We start from the raw sequence: 19616 nt of genomic DNA on the forward strand, positions 1-19616 counted from the left end.
GAGCAGGCTGGATGCAACTGGATTCTACAGCACGACTAACTGCCCACATCATGTAGTGCATCCTAACTCATTGTGTTTTTATTTACTGAACACCTGAACCTCTTGCACATGCAATAATAGGTAAGAAACAACATGAGGTAACGTCTCATACTATTCAGTTGGCTTGGACCGACCAGGGGTAGGGTAATTAATTGTATGTTACCTCAGCCTTACAACATTGGGTACCAAAGAATTATTATTATTTTTTGTCCTATTCAAATAGTCTATGCACCGCTAATGTCAATTTTATTTATACAGCACTTTTGCTTTTTTATAAGTGGTTGACAGATAAAAAAATGCTTCTGAAACGCTTACACTCACGAGGATCGCAGGTGTGCTGGTGCCCATCTCAACTGACTTCGAGCGAGAGGCAAGGTACACCCGGAACTGGTCGCCAGCCAATCTCAGGGCACTTATAGACAAACAACCATTGACACTCACATTCACACCTACAGAGAAATTAGTCTTCAATTAACCTACCATGCATGTTTTGGGAATGTGGGAGGAAACCGGAGTACCCAGAGAAAACCCATGCAGGGACGGGGAGAACATGCCGACTTCACACATGGGAGGCCGGATTTGATCCCGGTTCCTCAGAACTTTGAGGCTGATGTGCTACACAGTCGACCACCGTGCCACGTGATTAAAACCAGACAATTAAAAGACCAGGAAATATACAAAAAAAAAAAACACCTCCGCATACAAATGCAAACGCACGCATACGCACAAACACACACACACTTACCCATAAACACAACACCTATTGACAAATAGTATCGACATGGCAAGGCACTGAGGATCCAGGGTGAGGAAAGATCAGCTGTGGGAGCTATCCACAGCGAGAGGTGCCACAGCTCACAATCAAAGAGGATACCATCACAGAGACCTGCTCGGGGAGCATGGGGTACTGGGCTCCGAATGGTCCCTGTACAGAGTGGACTTCACTGAAGCGCCGTGCGCTTTAGACTGAGGCTCGGAGCGCGTCAGACGCTACACATCGTGAAAGCCTCTTTTGCACAATATAATCTTATTCCACGTGTTGCACTGAGGCGACTGGTCATTAATTTCAACAAAGTTAAGACACTCTTTTGTTCGCCGCAGCCGTTGGGCATAACTATGTCTTCGTGCGCGTTTTTTTACTTCGTTAGTTTTCTTCACGTCTTCTTCGGGGCCAGCGGACTAGGCATCGAAACTGGGAACCAAAATTTTTTAATTTGAACGGTTTCGGAAGAACATGAACGTTAGTCCCGGTTCCAATCGGTTCTCGATGCCCCACCCTAGTAATAATGGTACAACATGGGAGCGAAACAAATTTATCCACCAACATTGTAAGAATCTCTGTGACTGCATCAGTCCACAAAAATATGATTCTGTTATCAAATGATTTAGTATTGGTTAAGGATTTTTATCCAAGTTTGTTCTTGTAATTCTATGATTGATGACACGGTATACACTACAACAGCACTGTTACTTTAACTTAAAAATATCACTCTGCGTCATTAATTTGGCTTCAATAAACAGTCAGTGGTTATGTGACATTACTGTGAGTTGTTAAAATCTTGGTGGCATATAAATGGACATTTTTCCAGAAGTAACATTTGATTTAAGGATGAGGACGAAGGTAATGAGAGAAGCCTGGAGATGTAACTGCATACCTCCAGGAGTGCTAATGTGTTTAAATGACACATTATTGACACTTTAAGTGTACACAAGAGTGGAGATTCAGCCAACATGGTCACGCTGCTAACGAGTGCACAGTCGTCGCATCAATTGGCTTCAATTTGCATTCTAGCACGTTTGTGTAATGTTTGCTCATGGTGGCGAGCTCACTAAATGACACAATAGTGTGATGAGATGTGACATGAAGTGGACTAATTGTACAACTCTCTCGATTAGAGTGAAACAGTTAAGCCATTTTTTTTTTTGGGTCAATGTTGACATTAATGCTTTAGCTAGTTAGCATGTTGGCTAACAGCTAACTCCACAGCTCACACCGCTTTTTGCGGAACTATTTGTGTTGGCGGAGCCGAATCACTGGTAAAATAAACAGTTAAAAATGTGTTCTCTCTTCATACTGTCAAATAATAAACAGTGCTTGGCGACCTATATATTATCTTCAATCGAATCAAAAAGTACACCATCATTCCCTCTCGTGTGACATTGCTTAAATGAAAGTGTTCCCTCTATGGAACGTTCCAAAAACAGGACAGTCGGAAATTTCACAAAAGTGCATGGGAACGCAACTCAAAGTTGAAGTTCCGACTGGTAAATGAAGGTATCCCAACTTTTCAGAGAAGAAGTAATCCACAACCCATTGTGATTATAAAACATCAATTCAAAATACATATCTGTACTTTTGGTTATATTCAATATTTTATTCTTATCACAACCAGCTGTGGTCTGCTGTTTGTTTCTCCCTCGTCAGCTCCAAGTATTTCCAACTTCCCAGAAGTTTGGAATCCAGCATTAACTTGGTTAATTGTACAACTATTTTTATGCACAATGTGGACAGAAAGATAATTTTACTGACTTCGACTTTCTTAAAATTCAAATTGAGACAAGATGTCAGCAGTGCGGTGAACATTACAGAGGAAATAAATGAACATGAAGAGGAGAAATACAGGTGCATCAGCACAGACTGATGAAAGGTAGCCTGTGATCTGTGGCAATTGAATTGATTAAAAGTCATGGTGCAGAGCAGATTTAAGTCGAACCGATTGTCCTGTGGCAAGAGCCGTGATAGCGGCTGTCGATTAACAAAATACACTGTCTGTCTTCCTCACACATCCTACATTTAGTCCTTATCAGTTCTGCCCGACTGCCGTGTTCCAAGAGGAATGGCGAAAGTCTGTAGTCAGCACCCACCATCAAAAAGACAACCATCAGCAATTCAGGTGCACTGTTCATTTCTTTTGTTCAACAGGCCACTGCCATGTTCAGCGTGACTTACAGTTTGTGGTCGGGGGGGGGGGGGGAACTCAATAATAAAATAATAATAAAATCTCTACAGTTCTGGGCTTCATTTGTCCTTGATAAACTGAGAGCATGCACCCATAAAATGATTTGCCCCCCATGACAAGTGAAGCAATCACTTGCTATCTTTACAATGACAGTTCATTACGATGTTTGACTCTTTTCCCAGTATCTGTGCGCTAGCTCTGTTGTCACATCAGGCTCATGACGCAACAAGATTACAGAAGATGAATGACTTTGTGAGAATGAAAGCTAAAATCATAAAAGCTGTCTGTCACCCTAAAGCCAACTTTGAATTAGGTTGGCCAAACCGACTTGGAAATACAAATATAATATTTGTAGTAATACACAGCCTTGTGGAATGGGCTGTCTGGTGGTGTAAATCATGTTTTCCTAGCTGGAAATATATTGTGCGTATTGAGTAAATTGAATGTCAAAAATGTTTTTAATTTGAATCTGCAGGGACATTGAACTGTCATTAACTTTAGTTGTGTACCATAAATGAGTCCTAGACTGTGGCCATTTAAACCTCTACAGTTGTCAAAGACATTGTCGTCCATTCTCTACATACAAGTCAACTAAAACACAGTCCATTTCGGTAACTGGAAAGAGCTTCGAGTTATTCTTCTTGTCCATGTGTTACACATCGTAGCACAGCTTCATAAAGCAGCTTTAACAAGCAGGATGTCTAATACACGTATTAAGGATAATGTTCAAAGGTGTGAAATTGGATTTGGCTCTGACAGAGCAAAAAAGCAAATGCAGTAAAAGCCAGGAGTTAGTGTGTTAAAGCTCCGCTAGACTACACAACCGGTTTTAAAACACTGGATATGTGTTCGGTTTCACATTTAACTACTAGTACTTCTAGGTAGCATTCATTCTGCCTGATACAAAAAATATAAGACTATTAAAGAGAAGACTATTTCATGTAGATGAACTCTAGTTTGAACCAACTAGTTGACGTGTTGACTTTTTCACACCGCAATGACGATTATAGCTTGAGGTTTTGGCAACAACATGGACGCCTCGCTGAAATCGACAGGTGGTGGGTTTGCACAGCAAACTAGCAGCAGTGCCTCAAGCGGGTGGCTATGCTTTAATAAAAATGAGACCGGTAGCACAGTCACTTGCAAAATATGTAAGTCTATCCTCAAATATAACAAAAGCAAGAGTGCTATGCATGCCCTGCTAAAAGGCACCTGCTAACAATAGCTGATAATTAGCCTGAAATCCTCACAACAGCAAATTCACAAGGCACCCTCTCTTTGTCTCAACCGTCAGCCTTCATCCCGCAGACACACACATGCAATCGTTTTCCTCCTTCCATTGACCCCCCCCCCCCCCTCCCCTCACTCACTCACGACTGCAGGTTTGGTAAAATACCTTATTGTGAAACATTCCCTCCTCCTGTATTTTTTCAATTATAAATTATTATTACATATTGTAGCTAGTATATATTGCCATAAGTATTCACTCACATGCCTGACATGTCAATAAGACTTTCATCCATCCATGCATCCATCCATTTTCTGAGCCGCTTCTCCTCACTAGGGTCGCGGGCGTGCTGGAGCCTATCCCAGCTATCATCGGGCAGGAGGCGGGGTACACCCTGAACAGGTTACCAGCCAATCGCAAGGCACATACAAACAAACAACCATTCGCACTCTCATTCACACCTACGGGCAATTTAGAGTTGTCAATTAACCTACCGTGCATGTTTTTGGGATGTGGGAGGAAACCGGAGTGCCCGGAGAAAACCCACGCAGGCACGGTGAGAACATGCAAACTCCACACAGGCGCGGCTGGGGATTGAACCCCGGTCCTCAGAACTCAGACGCTCTAATCAGTCGTCCACCGTGCCGCCAATAAGACTTTCAATTTAAAAAAAAGAAAAGAATTGTCATCACCGTAGTCTTGACTACAAAAAATCTGAAGTCGTTCAAGTTACAATTCTGTTTTCTGTGGTACTTTGAAATTGATACTTGGTATACGTCGTATCGTTTGGAATTTGCCGAGACATTGGGGAAAAATATGCCTAAAAAGTTGTATAAAACTAGGGACGTCAGCATATGTCAGTGGAGTACGGTTCAACCAGAATCAAAGCAGCAGCAGAATCCAGACTGCAGAAAACAGGAAAAAGACTCCACCCTTCCCTAGTGTCCCAGGTTACTGAGTTTAGGAGATGGTGCAGTGTTGACCCCACATTGATGAGGGAGAATAGTGCATACTGATAGAAAGGAATAGAGCTTTATTGTCACAATGAAAATCAGTAAAATGTGATTCATTAGTAAATGAGACGGAGAGTTCAGGCAGTGGAATCAACTCATGTTAGCCTGCTATTGTCACTTGGTATCGAAGTTAGAGTGTATTGATTTTACATTTTACAGTTGTTAACTTTAACTTTTGCACTTCATGAATTTGTGATGAGAATTTTATTACGCTGTTGTCATTCAGTATTGAAGAGCGATTAAACTGCGTACTTGTGTGAATATTGCAGACGTATGTTATCAAGAAAGTCAAAACTGTACTGAAAACATTGCCGTACAGTTGAAGATTATTAATTGTGACTGTAATGGATTCATTACATTTTAATTGACTTAGAATGTCAAGCATTCTTTATTTCCCCACACAAAAATAATATTAAAATGCATAAACCTTAATCCAAGAATCTTGTATGTCAGTCAACAGTTCAAGCAGTCCAAAATGATATTTTTCCCTGGCATAAAGTTAAACTGCCATTCTAAAGTATCACTTATTTATGTCTGTGTATCATTTAATTGCCATGGAGTGGTAGATTTGATTATTCGTCTCTCTAGTTAAACAATTGTCAATCTCCCCTTCTCTCTCACTCATTTTCTCGCATCGAACTGTAATGACTGTGAGGAAAATTGGCAGAGGTTAGTGCATTCAGCCCATTTCAAATAAGCTTCCCACAACCCTGAGGGCTTAAAAGGAAACAATAACTGAATTATGACAAGAATGCTTGCCAGCGGCATACAATCCTGGCTGGAGACAAATATAATAACGTGATACTAATATGCTGACCTCTTTCCATTTCCCTTTGTGTTATGTCTTTTAATAAAAACGAGATTACATGTTAGCAAACAGCTCATCTGATATGAGTGTTGCTCGGGACAACATGATTAGTGTAAGGGGTCGTGGTTTAGGGTAAGAGGGAGCTTGCTAATTGACATGTTACAAGAACACCTGCAATGAGTATGTTAAGATACAATTGCCTGAATAAATCATGTATAGTGTCAGGGCTGATACAAAATGTGTTCTGTGCATATTGCCTAAGCAATCTTTCTCCCTCTCTTCTTTCATGCCAATAGAGTTGGTCGAATTTTATGTTTGTTTACCTACAATTTTGACATTCATTAGTATAAGCAAGCCTCTATCACTTGATGGAAGGCCCACCAGTCCTTTAATGTTTTTAAAATTCCTATTTGGCTAGGGTTAAATGTGTAAAGATCCCTTCAGTTTACAACAACGGCGGGGTGAAACTTACTGTGTTGGCAGTGAACGCCACTGAAGCCAGGAGGACACTTGCAGACATAACCAATGAAGGTGTCGCCCCTGTAGGTCTCACTGATCTCACATGCCCCTCTGTTGTGGCAAGGGTTTGGGTGGCACGACCCTACATGCAAAAAGAAAAAAAAAAAGACCGAATTGGTGGAATTACTCAACATAAACCAAAACCCGACTACTGGAATAGCTACAAGATATACTATACGCTACACACAAATACGCTACTGAAAGTACTGAAACATTAAGCAGTTGGGCATATGAGCATTCAAAAGTTTATTCATTCATTCATTCATCTCACATTCACACCTACGGGCAATTTAGAGCCTTCAATTAATGCATGTTTTTGGGATGTGGGAGGAAACCGTGCCGCCTCAAAAGTTTAGAGAAAGACAAATTAGGTTAGCCTGTAAAGGTTATATTGCATTAGGTTAATCCTAAAATTTCCCCCAAAAGACGAATATCCCTAGCTTTTCATGAGAAGTGTATATGTATCATCAAGCTGAAACGTAAATTAGATATATATTTTTAGTCTATTTAATATTTCATCGTGCCATGCATCAAAACGAGGTGCCCGGCCCTCATGGGCTTACAAAACACTGAAGTACAAAACAAATGTGAGCAATTAAGCAGTCAAGAAAACAACTCATCACAGTAACTATTAGACAGAAACCAAATCAACAACAAAATGTTGCTCATTCGCCAATCGACCTTACAATGCTTAAACAATAAACTTTAAATTTATTGTCAGATATAAAGTGTCCTCTTGCACTGTTGAAATGCTTTCAACACAAATTGTGCAAGTTGAAACACTTTAAACAAAACTTGGAGTCTTTCTTTATCGGGCATAAAAAAAAAAAAAAAATCAGGACCGTCTGCAAACAATTTACAAAAAGTAAAGAACCTAAAAACACAACACAATAAGAAGGTGCAAAAGTGCATGCATAAGTTCAAGTGAAAATGGAGGTCTCCTTTTTCCAACTAATTTCAGAAAAAATAACCTCCAAGAAGAGAGAAATCCTAGAATATAAAAACAAAATGTTACAACAGTAACACGGTCCTGATAGCTTCGTTTTTGGTGTTTTGGGAAGTGTTGAAATGACAAATTACAAATGAAAAACTACTTGTATCACTTGAAATCAAGTATGCCTAAATATATTGAGATTTAAAAGCAGAACCATCCCAGGAAGATCTGGAGCACAATTACGTTATAACATTTGAGGGGCTACAAGTAAATAAATGCATTATGATTTAGGGTTCCATGTGGAGATAAGCATTAAAACAAACTATTTAAACTTAACGCATCAGTTCATCCTTAAGGGTACTTTAAAGTATAATTGTAAAAAGCAAACAACTTTAGCCTTCTTATATGTATGACAATTTTTACATAATTTTCTTCAACTCTGTTTAGTACTTAAAATGTTAGATGTTGCCATTCCACACCAACAACTGATAACTGTGATAACATATACTAAAATATAACAATAGCCTGCAGTTCCACATTTACCATTGTTTCTATTCAGCATTGACAGTCTACAAAACACTTGAAAGAATTTTTTTTCCATCATCTATGCTTTGGAGTGTTAGAAACAAAGGAAAAAATTTAGGTTAACAAGAAAAGCTGCTGCTGATTAATAACTCCGGTCAAAAGTGATAATTATTATTTATTTATCTGTAATGGTGATGATCTGAGGCTTTTGGAACTTACTATGACACATGAATCATCTTCAGCAGCATGGCTCAGAGCTGCATTGCTACTCATGTAAACGTGCAGCATGAGCTTTATGCCAAGGTCTTGTGGCAGAGTAAGTGGCTTTATAAGTCCAAAGGATGCTAATGGCTGTCTCATATTTTAAACATTTGAGTTGAACAACTGCTCTGAGATTGACCAAACTTAGCAACCTATTGGTTTATGATGGAAGTTAAGAGTCCAAAAGAGTAAAATCTTATAATGCAAATATATGCATTGGAAGTATTTCTGCTGATAGATGCAAGTAAAAACATTGGTGCAAAAGATTATACCCTATCAACCTACTGTAAGTATGGAAAGCAACTAGTCTCTGTGAGACGTAATTTCATGAAGTTTGTTTTGACTTCCAGTAAGGAACTTTGTTTTTGATTTTTTGTAAATGCTTTCTTAGAAACAAAGGACAGACGGTTTCAGACAGTTGTAATCGCACTTGTAAACAGACATTGTTTATTTTTATTAGATAGCAGCTGAATCTTTTTCATATTTCTGTCACCAGGTATAATTACACACTTTCCCCAATTGAATGTTTTGCACAATAAACCACATCAGTTTAAAGACAGTTGAAAGACATGCTGGGATGCAAGATTTTATTCAAAAATATGTAATTTTGAAGGCACTGTGGACAAGATGTCAGCAAATCTGCTTCACAGTTCTGTGGTTGGTGATTTGAAGCCTTACTGTGTGGAGTTTGCATTTCTCCTTGTGCTCGTTTGGGATTTCTCGGGCTACTCTGTCTTTCTCACACAGTCCAAATATATGCTTCTTAGGTTAATTGAAGACACCAAATTGTCCTTAGGTGTGATTGCCATCAATGTGACCTGCCTCTACCCTGCCCTGCTGACTCGAGTAAAAATGAGTAGTATAGATGGATAAATTCCGTATGTAATCCGTTTGTCAATGGTAACAGAAATACAGTAGTGACTTTGCCAAATGATGTATATAATCTCTGTCTTTTTTCCCAGGAGCAATAAAAAACGGCTTTAAAAAAAAAATAATATATATATATATATATATATATATATATATATATATATATATATATACTTATATATAACTATTGTTTAGTTACAGATTTAGCACTAGAAATCTAAGTCGACCACCTATGTTGTACATGTACATTTAAGGCTTTCAAATCCTATATAAATGAAGCACTATGTAATTCCCCACCATTGAAATAGTTCATCGCAAATTTAAGCACAAAATGGTATCAATTAACCCCCAGCTAGGCAATTATTATCAATGATCAAATCATTGTCACGGCATTACATTCACAGTCCAATGCTGACGAAGTGACGACTGCCTTTTCTATTCAGCATGTGTCTTGTTACATGACATGTACAAAATGTATGAAGGGGGGGTTGTATTCCAAAACCACTGTATGTGTTGTGGTTTTCTAAACATGGCAATATAAAACTTGTTTTTATTGTTTGTTTTGCTACATACTTTCAAACAGGACATGCAGAAGAAAATGGAGAATCCATTCATCCATCCATTTTCTACAGTGCTTGTCCTAATTAGGGTCGCGGGTGTGCTGGTCTGAACTGGACACCAGCCGATCACAGGGCAACTATAGAGAGTCACGCCTATGGACAATTAGGAGTCTTCAATTAACCTAACAAGCATGTTTTTAGAATGTGGGAGAAAGCTTGAGTACCATCAGAAAAAAACATGGGGAGAACATACAAACACCAAACCGGTAGGCAAGAGCAGAGATTTGAACCCCAAACCTCTGAGCTGTGAGGCAGACGTGCTAACCAGTCATACACCGTGCTGCACAAAACAAAGAAGGATAATCTATTTACAGCCAAAAATCAGCAGATGCAGCATTCTCATCTGGCTGTGAATATATTTTGGGGGGAAACTGTTTTCCCTTTCAGGATCAGAATAAAAAGCTTCAATGTTGACCACTGAGTGAAATATGCAAATATCACAACTGGTGATATCACTTTAACAAGGTAACAGCCATGACATTTTGATTGTCATGTAAACGACCCTATTTTCATAAATTTTTCAGAGACTAAACAAAATGCAGCGCATTAAAAAAAAAATCAGTAAGTAAGAAAAAAAATAAAAATGAAACATCACAAGTAAGAAGATTATTGTTCTCCTGCAGGAATTAGCCCCCTGAACGGGAATTACAAATGATGTAATCCCATCGAAATGGTGCCATTTCCAAGTGAGAAGAACCTGTATTAACTAATAATGAGCGTGGCAGCTAATCAGTTCAACAGAAGAATTTGTAAGAGCTTTCACAGAGGCTAGGCCAGCTGAGGGAATCCGGGTGACAGGTTTCTGAGATGTTTGGACATGATGATCTATAGTGGGACCAAACCGTGCTGACACCTCGCTAATGAAGAATGCATAAAGCAGAACAAAATGGGAAGGGGTTGGAGGAGGGCACAGGGTGTCTGACAGATACTGAGACATTGTGTTCTGAATGGCAGAGAAATGCAAGTTTTACAATCAAATAGATATAAAAGACATTACATGACAACATTTTAAAAAGACTGACACTTGGACACCTTTTGATTTGTGGGACTGGATGCAAACATGAGCAACAAATAAAGAAATCACGTAAAGATACCATAATAATAAGAAATATATAAATATATACATACTTATATATATATATATATAATATAATATATACTTAAATAAAATACAAATGGAACTCCACTCTACTCTTTATTCATAAAATGTAACTCAGACTCTCACCCCAAAATGTTTGAGAACAAATTTCAGACGCCATTTCTTAGACTGTGGTGATAGAAAGCCTGCACGATTCTGATTCTGATTCTGGACACTGTAGAAGCAAGGATGGCAAGATGCTACGGATAACCATGCATCTAAAACAAGCAGGTTTAGGACCATGTACTGTATGTCGTCCCAGAACATTTCTGCGGGATGTCAGGTATTACCTACTTCACTGCTCTGTGTTTGTTGTGTGATGTCTGACTGTGTTTATGTGTGCATGTCTGCAGGCAAACAGCAGCAGCTTTCCTGTCTGAATGTCAGCCGCTCGAGCCATCGCTCGCCTTGTGATCGATGTGAGTTGCCGCACAGTCCAGCAGGAGTGCCGTGATTTCTTTTCCTGGCTGCAAAGAAAGTTCAATCAATCAGATGCGGAAACATGTCCAGTGGTTAAACACAGGAAAGTATTATTTGTTTCCTTTTGGGGATCTATCACAAGACACATTCAGGGTTGAATCTATTGGGTATGTGCCTCTACATATTAGCTGGCAGTTTTAAAGGAAATTAGCTTAAATTTTAATAACTATATTGCTTATTCTATTACAGTCCATTTTATTACTTCGCTATAATTACTGGATATTAAAAAAATATATACTATAGAAAGTGAGCTACTGCACTTCAGATGATAATGTACATTTGACTTATTAAATGGAATAACTGTACATTCTTTACCAGACATGCGTATTTATTAAGAAGTTCCTCGATGAGTTTCATCACCAACAGATTGAGAGCAAAAGAAATAATAATTAACACACATTTAATCGATTATGCTGCACATCCCTAGGATGTAGTGTTTTGCTTTTTTGTTTATTATGTTGTTCCGTCACACAGTGCATATATTGTCATGCTTTGAAATATGTTCTCATGGAATTGTGGTTATATCTACATAAAGGAAGGAAAGGGGGCTGACTTGTATTGTAATGCTCAGTCAGAGAAATAACCTACTACATCAAGGTTACCCCATTCCTTTCTATAAAGACTTGGCATACAAGAAAGAAAGAAAAATGTGAAGTCTTTTACAGCTTCACTGACAATGAATGAAGTCAAAAATGATGTTCAATTACTAAAATCCCTGTTCTAATGCCTGTAAATTTACATCATTACATTGGGTCACAGAGCGGCCAGACAGCATTACTGACTGGATGGCTGATTTCTGCTGATCCCAGTGAAGTGGCTCAAGTTGTGGAGCCGAAGAATAAAATGCACAAGCAGTGTGTTTAATCTAATGCTCGACAAACAAGCATGTCTCACAATAACAACCGTGGTGAAACGCACACTTCTGTTGCAGCCATTCAGTTGGATTTCGCATTGCTGAGTTAAGGTGACAAGGCAGCCCTTTGTCCACAATTTATTGTTAAAAGAACATGTTTTACTGGCCCTGGGAGAGTGGAATTTACATAGGAGCTTCTCAACTGTGAATGCACAGCCGGCCTAGTCTCAGCCAAATGTGACATGGCCTAATTGTGTCAAATCTTGTTTAACCCTGCCTTTCTTTACAGATGGGCCTCTGCGGTTCACAAGCTCTTGGTCAGTGAACCCATCCTTCACCTCCACTGATCAACATTGGCAAAATTACATTAGTACTCGCAGCAGGGGCTGCAGAGTGCTCTTGCTGTAAGTGTCTCCTGTACCGCCATGCGCTTGCCATTTCGCCATTTCACCCCATCAACATTTGACAAAGTCAGACAAATGCACTTAGAGTTTAACAGATTACGAACCATACAGAGGCAAAATGCCTTTGGAATATGTCAAACAGTAATGAAAGCCAAGGTCACATTGAAGATCGACATCTTTCTGGAAGTCTTGTCAGAGACTAAATGTCACCAAAATGTCACAGCACCACCCTTAAAGGTCTCCTCTTAACAAGGTGTTTTTTTTTTGTCTTGATTCTGATCACGAGCAACAGAAAATTGTCGATAATAACATCAATTACCACCTGTGATTATTTTTATTTTTTTTTTCAAACTTATCAGAGTCAACCTGTCTAGAGACGGGTAGTGAGGCTGTGATCAGCACCTTTTAAAGCCATAGTCTGTCATGTTTACTTTAAAGTAATGGCTTCATTCACTTCATGCATGTAACACGGATATTGACTGTCACTGTCATGGTGACAAGTTTTGTTCACTTTATTAGCTTGACTTAGTTTTCAATTTTTTTTGTCAATGAACAAATGTATGGTGCTCAAAAGTACAGTACTACCTTGATGTATGACAGCCCCAAGTTCCCCATCTTAGAGTTTTAAGTAAAGGTACTATAATGCCCTCACATGTGGGCAAGGAGAACCACATTCACCAATGCACTTTCAGCCATTTATTGAACAGGACAAACAGTCTAACAAATACAAAATGAAATCACTTGCATGTAGCTGCTGTTGGCCACAACTCACGCCCAGACGCTCACAAGCAGACAAACCACCCAACCAAACTCCAGTTCCTGATGTCACTCACTAGGCAACGCCCCTTAAAGTTACACATACAACACTCGACTACTACAGTACATTTCTTTCTTTAGAATCTCTATGACGTTTTATTATGTTTCTTCATTACAAACAAAAAAATGATGGCGTGTTTTTGGAGAGCTGGAACGGATTAGTGGCATTTCAGTTAATTTCAAATGGGAAAATTGATTTGATATACAAGTAATCAAGTTAATTCAATAATTAAACTCCTCAGTCATGGGACCCCCGTAACAGCAATTATCCGTCACTGCTATTTTAAGTTGTGGCAATTATATGTATCCATATGTGCTTGTTGGTGTGCTGAAGCTGATTGTGACACTCACTGAACATACATTCTCACTGAAACGTTCCTAGCTCCTCGCTTCTCAAAACATTGAAGGAAACGGGGAAGTTGTTCTCATGGCGGCACATTAAGGAGCGTCGCAATTGTCTTAAACATGAATCAAGGAGCAAGGATCGAGCATCGATTAGCTTCCACGGGATATCTTAAATCGAAGGACGTCTGATGTGTCCTCTGCTGAACTCATAGGGCGCCTCGATGGTGACGTATGAGAATGGGAGTGCACCAGCTGCATTGTAAATGGAGCAGAACTAAAAATTAAATAGTTACTTCTGTTTTTGTTTGAATATACATATTTTGTTTCGTGTCTGTCCTATTTGGGCCAGTATTTGATACCAAATGAATTACACTGCCTCATAACTACTACGCCTAATCAACCGCCTATTTCTAAGATTTGTAGTACTTATTTTGACAAATATATTTAGGCACATAAAGAAAATAAAGATGTTCTGTTGGTTCTACACTGCTTTTGCATTTAATGTAATACATAAGCAACATATATATCAACACTTTTTTCATATTTACAAAGGGGAGTAGAGACAGGCTTAGGATAGACTAATCACGATCGTCTTTTTATCTGCAAAGATGTGAAGAGTAACAGTGTTTTTATATTTGACTTTAATGTACGGTAATTCCAAAGCATAAAGTGGACATTTGTACTGAATCATCTTTATTCGCCAAGTATGTCAAAAAGACACAAGGAATTTGCCTCCGGTAGTTGGAGCCACTCTAGTACGACAACAGACAGTCAATTGACAGAGAATACTTTTGAAGCATAAAGACATTGAGGGGGAAAAAAAACAGTCACTGAGCAATAAAAGGTTCCTAGTAATTTTTTCTTTTTTTTTGGACAATTGTGCAAAAAGATATATATATATACTGTACGCATGTATGCAATCGGTTCATTTGTGGCACGTCATCATCTTTAGTAGACGCTTCAATGAAATGACGTCATCGAGGAACGACTGGCCCATTTCCCTCAAACATTCCCACCTCCTCCGACCTCACTAGGAGCTAGCATGTAAAAAGAAGAGCGAGGAGCTAGGAAAATAGCAAGTTGCAAATATAGAAATGAGATGAGCCCAACGAGTTATAATAACCAAAGCTCGACTTGAAAGTTCTTACAACAAAAAAGCTACATTTTTCGAGGAGTTGTTTTAGCCTTACTGGGACCTATTTGTACTTGGTGTGAACATGCAGATACATATTAATGTACATGGTTTTCTTCATTCTCAGTTAAGCTTAAACTTGAAATGCATGTATGATATCCAGAATGAAGACAAAATAACAACTTGACAACTATTACAGTGAGTACAATGGGAGTTCTCAGATGAATAAGTGAGTAAATGACACACCGTGTGTTCTTCTCTATAATGGGTTCTCATTTTATGGAAGACGCTCGCTCTTGTGCACAAAATGAGCACCCATGAGAGCATCTGATAAATTACTCTGCATTGATACTGAAGGGGGACATTTGGATATTCGAACAGGAGAGGCTCTTGATGAAAGACCGCCACCTTTTGTAATCACAGGCTATTAAACCCAAGATGGGTTTGATTTTACCTAGAGATTTTGTTCTGTGCAAAATTATACTGCATTCAGAAATTACAGTGAATTTATTCGATAAACTAACTCTGAATTCAATAGAAAAAGGTGAGAGACATTTGTTCTCATTGCATTCATGTGCCACACTCAGCAAAGCCATTTTCCTCCAATTCTTGCAGCTAAATTAAAAGTGGGTCACAGTAATAAGGAATGTTCTATTTGTAATATGGTGAGTATGCATTCTAACATAGAACAACATAAAAAAAAGGTTCCATCGGTGGTTCACTGAGATGAAATAGAGCCAATTTATCAGTTGTATTGCTCTAGATTGACAACAAAATGAAAGACGATACTCTTCTATGTTTAGCAGACTAAGCACATTTTCTTCCGTCTACCCTTGAGTTTTAATGCAAATGTGAATGTGGTTTGGATGGCGAAGGATGAGGCTCATGTACTACATACAGTCTCAGGTACAAAGTCCCCAAAGAAACTAACAAATACTGTATTCGCACAAATATTCCCTTCAGCTAGACAAGGGTGCAATAAAATATGCAGATTAGACACATCATGACTACAGACAATATGCAAAATTGTGTCATGAGCAATGACAAGCTGTGTGGTCTCATATGTGACTTTCCTCTTCATACTGTCCTATTTTCTCTTCAAGTCCAGTTCCAGGTCAGTGGTCGCAAGTCACACCTAATTTGGGTCGATATGAAGTATGATAATAGTTTCTCCTGCTGTTCTCATTTCTGCCTGTCAAATGAAACCCGGAAACCTTTAGACATTGCCTGTAGTATCGAATGCTATTGCACTAATAAGGACCAAATGTGTTTATTTAGATTTGATTTTTTTTAATATTCATTTGTTAAGATTTCAAATCGGAGTTTGCAACTGACATCAGTATATTACAGTATTCAGTCGTGCCTTTTGATACGAGTGACCCGACTCAGTTTTTCGATATACAAGGGATTATTTGGCAGATTTTCTGCTATGACTTGCGAGCAAAAAGTTCTGATATGAGCGCTGTACGATGGCAGTGAACTGAACTAAGCTCACTTCACAACAAGCAGCAGTTTGGCATAGTGAACAAATCTTCACAAAAGAGAACAAAAAATTCTCTTTATTTGTCTGAATAACTATTATATTATTGCATTACGAGTGTGGTCACGGAACAAATTAAACTCATACCTCAAAGCGCCACTGTATTTTAAATAATTAGTTCCATAGTCCAAACTATTGTCATATGCTCAAGACTGTAGAGATGATCGTGGACTTTAGGAGGCAAACTATGTCGTGGACATACTTGGCAAATAAAGATGATTCTGATTCTGAACAAGGCTCAAACTCATCACAATTAGCGAATCAAAATTTGCATTTTGCGCCTCAAAGAAGCACACTGAAAAGCAAAACTGTGAACCACAGATTTTAAAGTTTTTCTGATAATTGAACTGCGGAGACGGTCCCAAAAAGCTTCGCTGGGATGGATGCATGGGCGTTAATGTGGAACAACGTGCTTATGTCAAGTGACGCTATTTGGTTGACAGAGCAGGAAGATGACGCCGACTAACAGAGAAGAAAAAAACGTGAGAAAAAAAGATGAAAATGGAAAAAGTGTCGGACCATTTGTGACTGAAAGGCAAGGCGAGCACCGTGATGTGTAATCATTGTAACATAGACCGCCAAAGACGCCCAGTATGAAGCCGCATCGGCCCCGGGAGCAGTTAAATTTAACGTAGAGCAATTCGGTGAGATTTATGTTAATGTACCTTTCTAACATAACGCTAGTCCTGTGGAGTGCTAGGTCTCTGTTAATTACGACTAAAGTCAAATTTGTGGCTTGTTTATTATGATGGGGATAAATATAGTATAATGCAACCAGAGCAGCTATAATGTTACTTCATACAGGGTTCTTGTAAGTTTTGCTCAGTGTAGGCACTAAGTGACATATGGCCAGTGTACAACTATCTGATCTGTAAGTCCCCATACTTGAGTCATGGGTGAAAAACATGACAAAAGTGGTCAGAGAGGAATGGTTGTCTATATGTGCCTTGCGACTGACTGGCGCCCAGTTCAGGGTGTAGTCCGCCTTTCGCCCGAAGTCAGCTGGGATAGGCTCCAGCGCCCCGCGACCCTAACCAGGATAAGCGGTGTTGAAAGTGGATGGATGGATGAATTGAACTTTGTTATTTTGCATTTTAAAGGTGTAACTTGTATTTATTATTTATTGGGATGTTTTTTTCATGGTTTTCTAATTTATTTTTTATTTGATCTATTCAAATGTATCATATGCTTATGTTTAAGTTAAGCAGTGGTTTTCTTGTAATTTAATATTTTTGTTATTGGTTTTATTGAAGTTATTTTTTCAGGATTTCCTAATATAATGTTTAATTTTATTCAATTGTAGTGCATTCTTATTTTTAAAGTTACTTTATGTAACCCATTGGTTAATAATAAATGGGTCAGTTTTTCTCATACCTACGATTGCGGAATATTGTTCTCTGTTTGAGTAATATCACTTCATCAAGCCTTTTCTGACATTCCATACTACAAAATAAGTAAAGTATTATGATTATTGTTGATATCAGATTGGACCAATATCGGTATCGGCCAAATTTCAAGGCTGCAATATCTGTATCAGAAGAAAAAGTTGGATCAGGAAATCCCTCAAGAAAATACAGTTTGCTGCTATGCACAATGTGAATTTAAGAACCTAAAACTGTTGATTAAAATACAATTGGTATAACTGGTTGTTTGTTATTCAGGGAAATGTCTTATTTTCTCTTTTGCATTCATAATTGCTTTTTAACCAAGCAAAAATATATTTCATCTTCCATCCATCCATCCATTTTCTGAGCCGAACTCACATTCACACCTAGGGGCAATTTAGAGACTTCAATTAACCTACCATGCATGTTTTTGGGATGTGGGAGGAAACCGGAGTGCCCGGAGAAAACCCACGCAGGCACGGGGAGAACATGCAAACTCCACACAGGCGGGGCCGGGGATTGAACCCCGGTCTCAGAACTGTGAGGCAGACGCTCTCACCAGTCGGTCACCGTGCCGCCCCTGTGAGATTATCTGCAAAAAAATGCTCCTCAATATTATAAAGCTGCTCCTCAAATGAATCCACTGATTGGCAAAACTATTTCGAGCCTTTTTAAAAACAATGGACCTAAACAACAAATATATTTATTTTATTATTGTTAATTGTAATTTGTTTATTTCTTGTATACGTTTAATGAATGTCAAAATGTTCTTATGCACTTAATTTTTATTCATTTAACCAACATTGCATTTGTTTACATTATAATAAAGGAAGTTTCTCTGTCATTGCTTTCCTAAGACAGAAACTCCAACAATACTCGGTATTGCTGTGTAGAGCTAATGGGCGGCATTTAAGGAAGCAAGGCATTATGCTCTCTTGATACATGAATACATAACAAATAAGGTTTTGCGTTTGTGGAATACTTTTTTTCCTGGATTGGAAAGACAACATTAGCACACCAACAACTTTAAAGAAAAAACTATAGTCGGAAATAAGACAAAACTCTAAAAGAGTCAAGACATGTTCACATCACAGACAAAAGAATAGCTATACTATAAGAGGCAATTTAAAGAAGGCTACCTCGTGAATTGAATTACCAATTGTTACAACCAGGCCAGATGAGTGAGACGATAAGAGTAACATAAAGGAAGGCCGACGCTCAGTCAAGACTTAGAAACCCCCTGTACGGCACAGCATGCGCGCAAGACACAACAATGGAAATCACGTTATCAAGCATAAAAATCTCCCACCTGCTGAATTTGGTTCCTCACCATCTGCTGCTGTGGAGATGTAAAGGAGGGAGGAGGGGAAGAAGGAAAATTTTGCATCTCTGCTACTTATGTTACAGTATGCAGTGATCTGACGACACTGAGCCAACAATAATTGCAATATGCACTCACATATGGGCAGTAACAGTCCGCATGCAATCTGAGAATGTGCAGGTTAAAAAGAGGGGCACACCTGCTTCCTGTCAGGTTAAAAATCCTTCCAAACTACCCCTCCACCCATTCACACCAAGCAATTATCCTATGTCCTGGTTGAGGCATTGGCCTAATATGTAGCTATCATGCTGCGCCAATATTGGATTAACCCCTATGGCACACGAGCTCACTCGCTGTACCGGCTGACTGGCTAGGCACCACTCCATTTGGCTCATTTACCATCATTACCACAGTCCTCTATCTCC

The 19616-nt window shown here is 38.8% G+C and overlaps 1 protein-coding gene across 3 annotated transcripts in view; it reads right to left on the reverse strand.

The window, feature by feature from the left end:
* The window catches only part of LOC133474967 (EGF-like repeat and discoidin I-like domain-containing protein 3), a 106116-nt gene that overhangs the window by 65841 nt on the left and 20659 nt on the right, over nt 1-19616 (reverse strand). For 2 of the 3 annotated variants that reach the window (XM_061767188.1, XM_061767187.1), the window contains exon 2: nt 6521-6649. The exons of the other annotated variant lie outside the window; for it this stretch is intronic. In XM_061767188.1, coding sequence (XP_061623172.1) covers nt 6521-6649 — 129 coding nt within the window. The remainder of the gene's footprint in view (nt 1-6520; nt 6650-19616) is intronic. 3 annotated transcript variants of the gene reach the window in all.

This window comes from Phyllopteryx taeniolatus, chromosome 3 (assembly GCF_024500385.1).
Source record: "Phyllopteryx taeniolatus isolate TA_2022b chromosome 3, UOR_Ptae_1.2, whole genome shotgun sequence".
Classification (NCBI taxonomy): domain Eukaryota; kingdom Metazoa; phylum Chordata; class Actinopteri; order Syngnathiformes; family Syngnathidae; genus Phyllopteryx; species Phyllopteryx taeniolatus.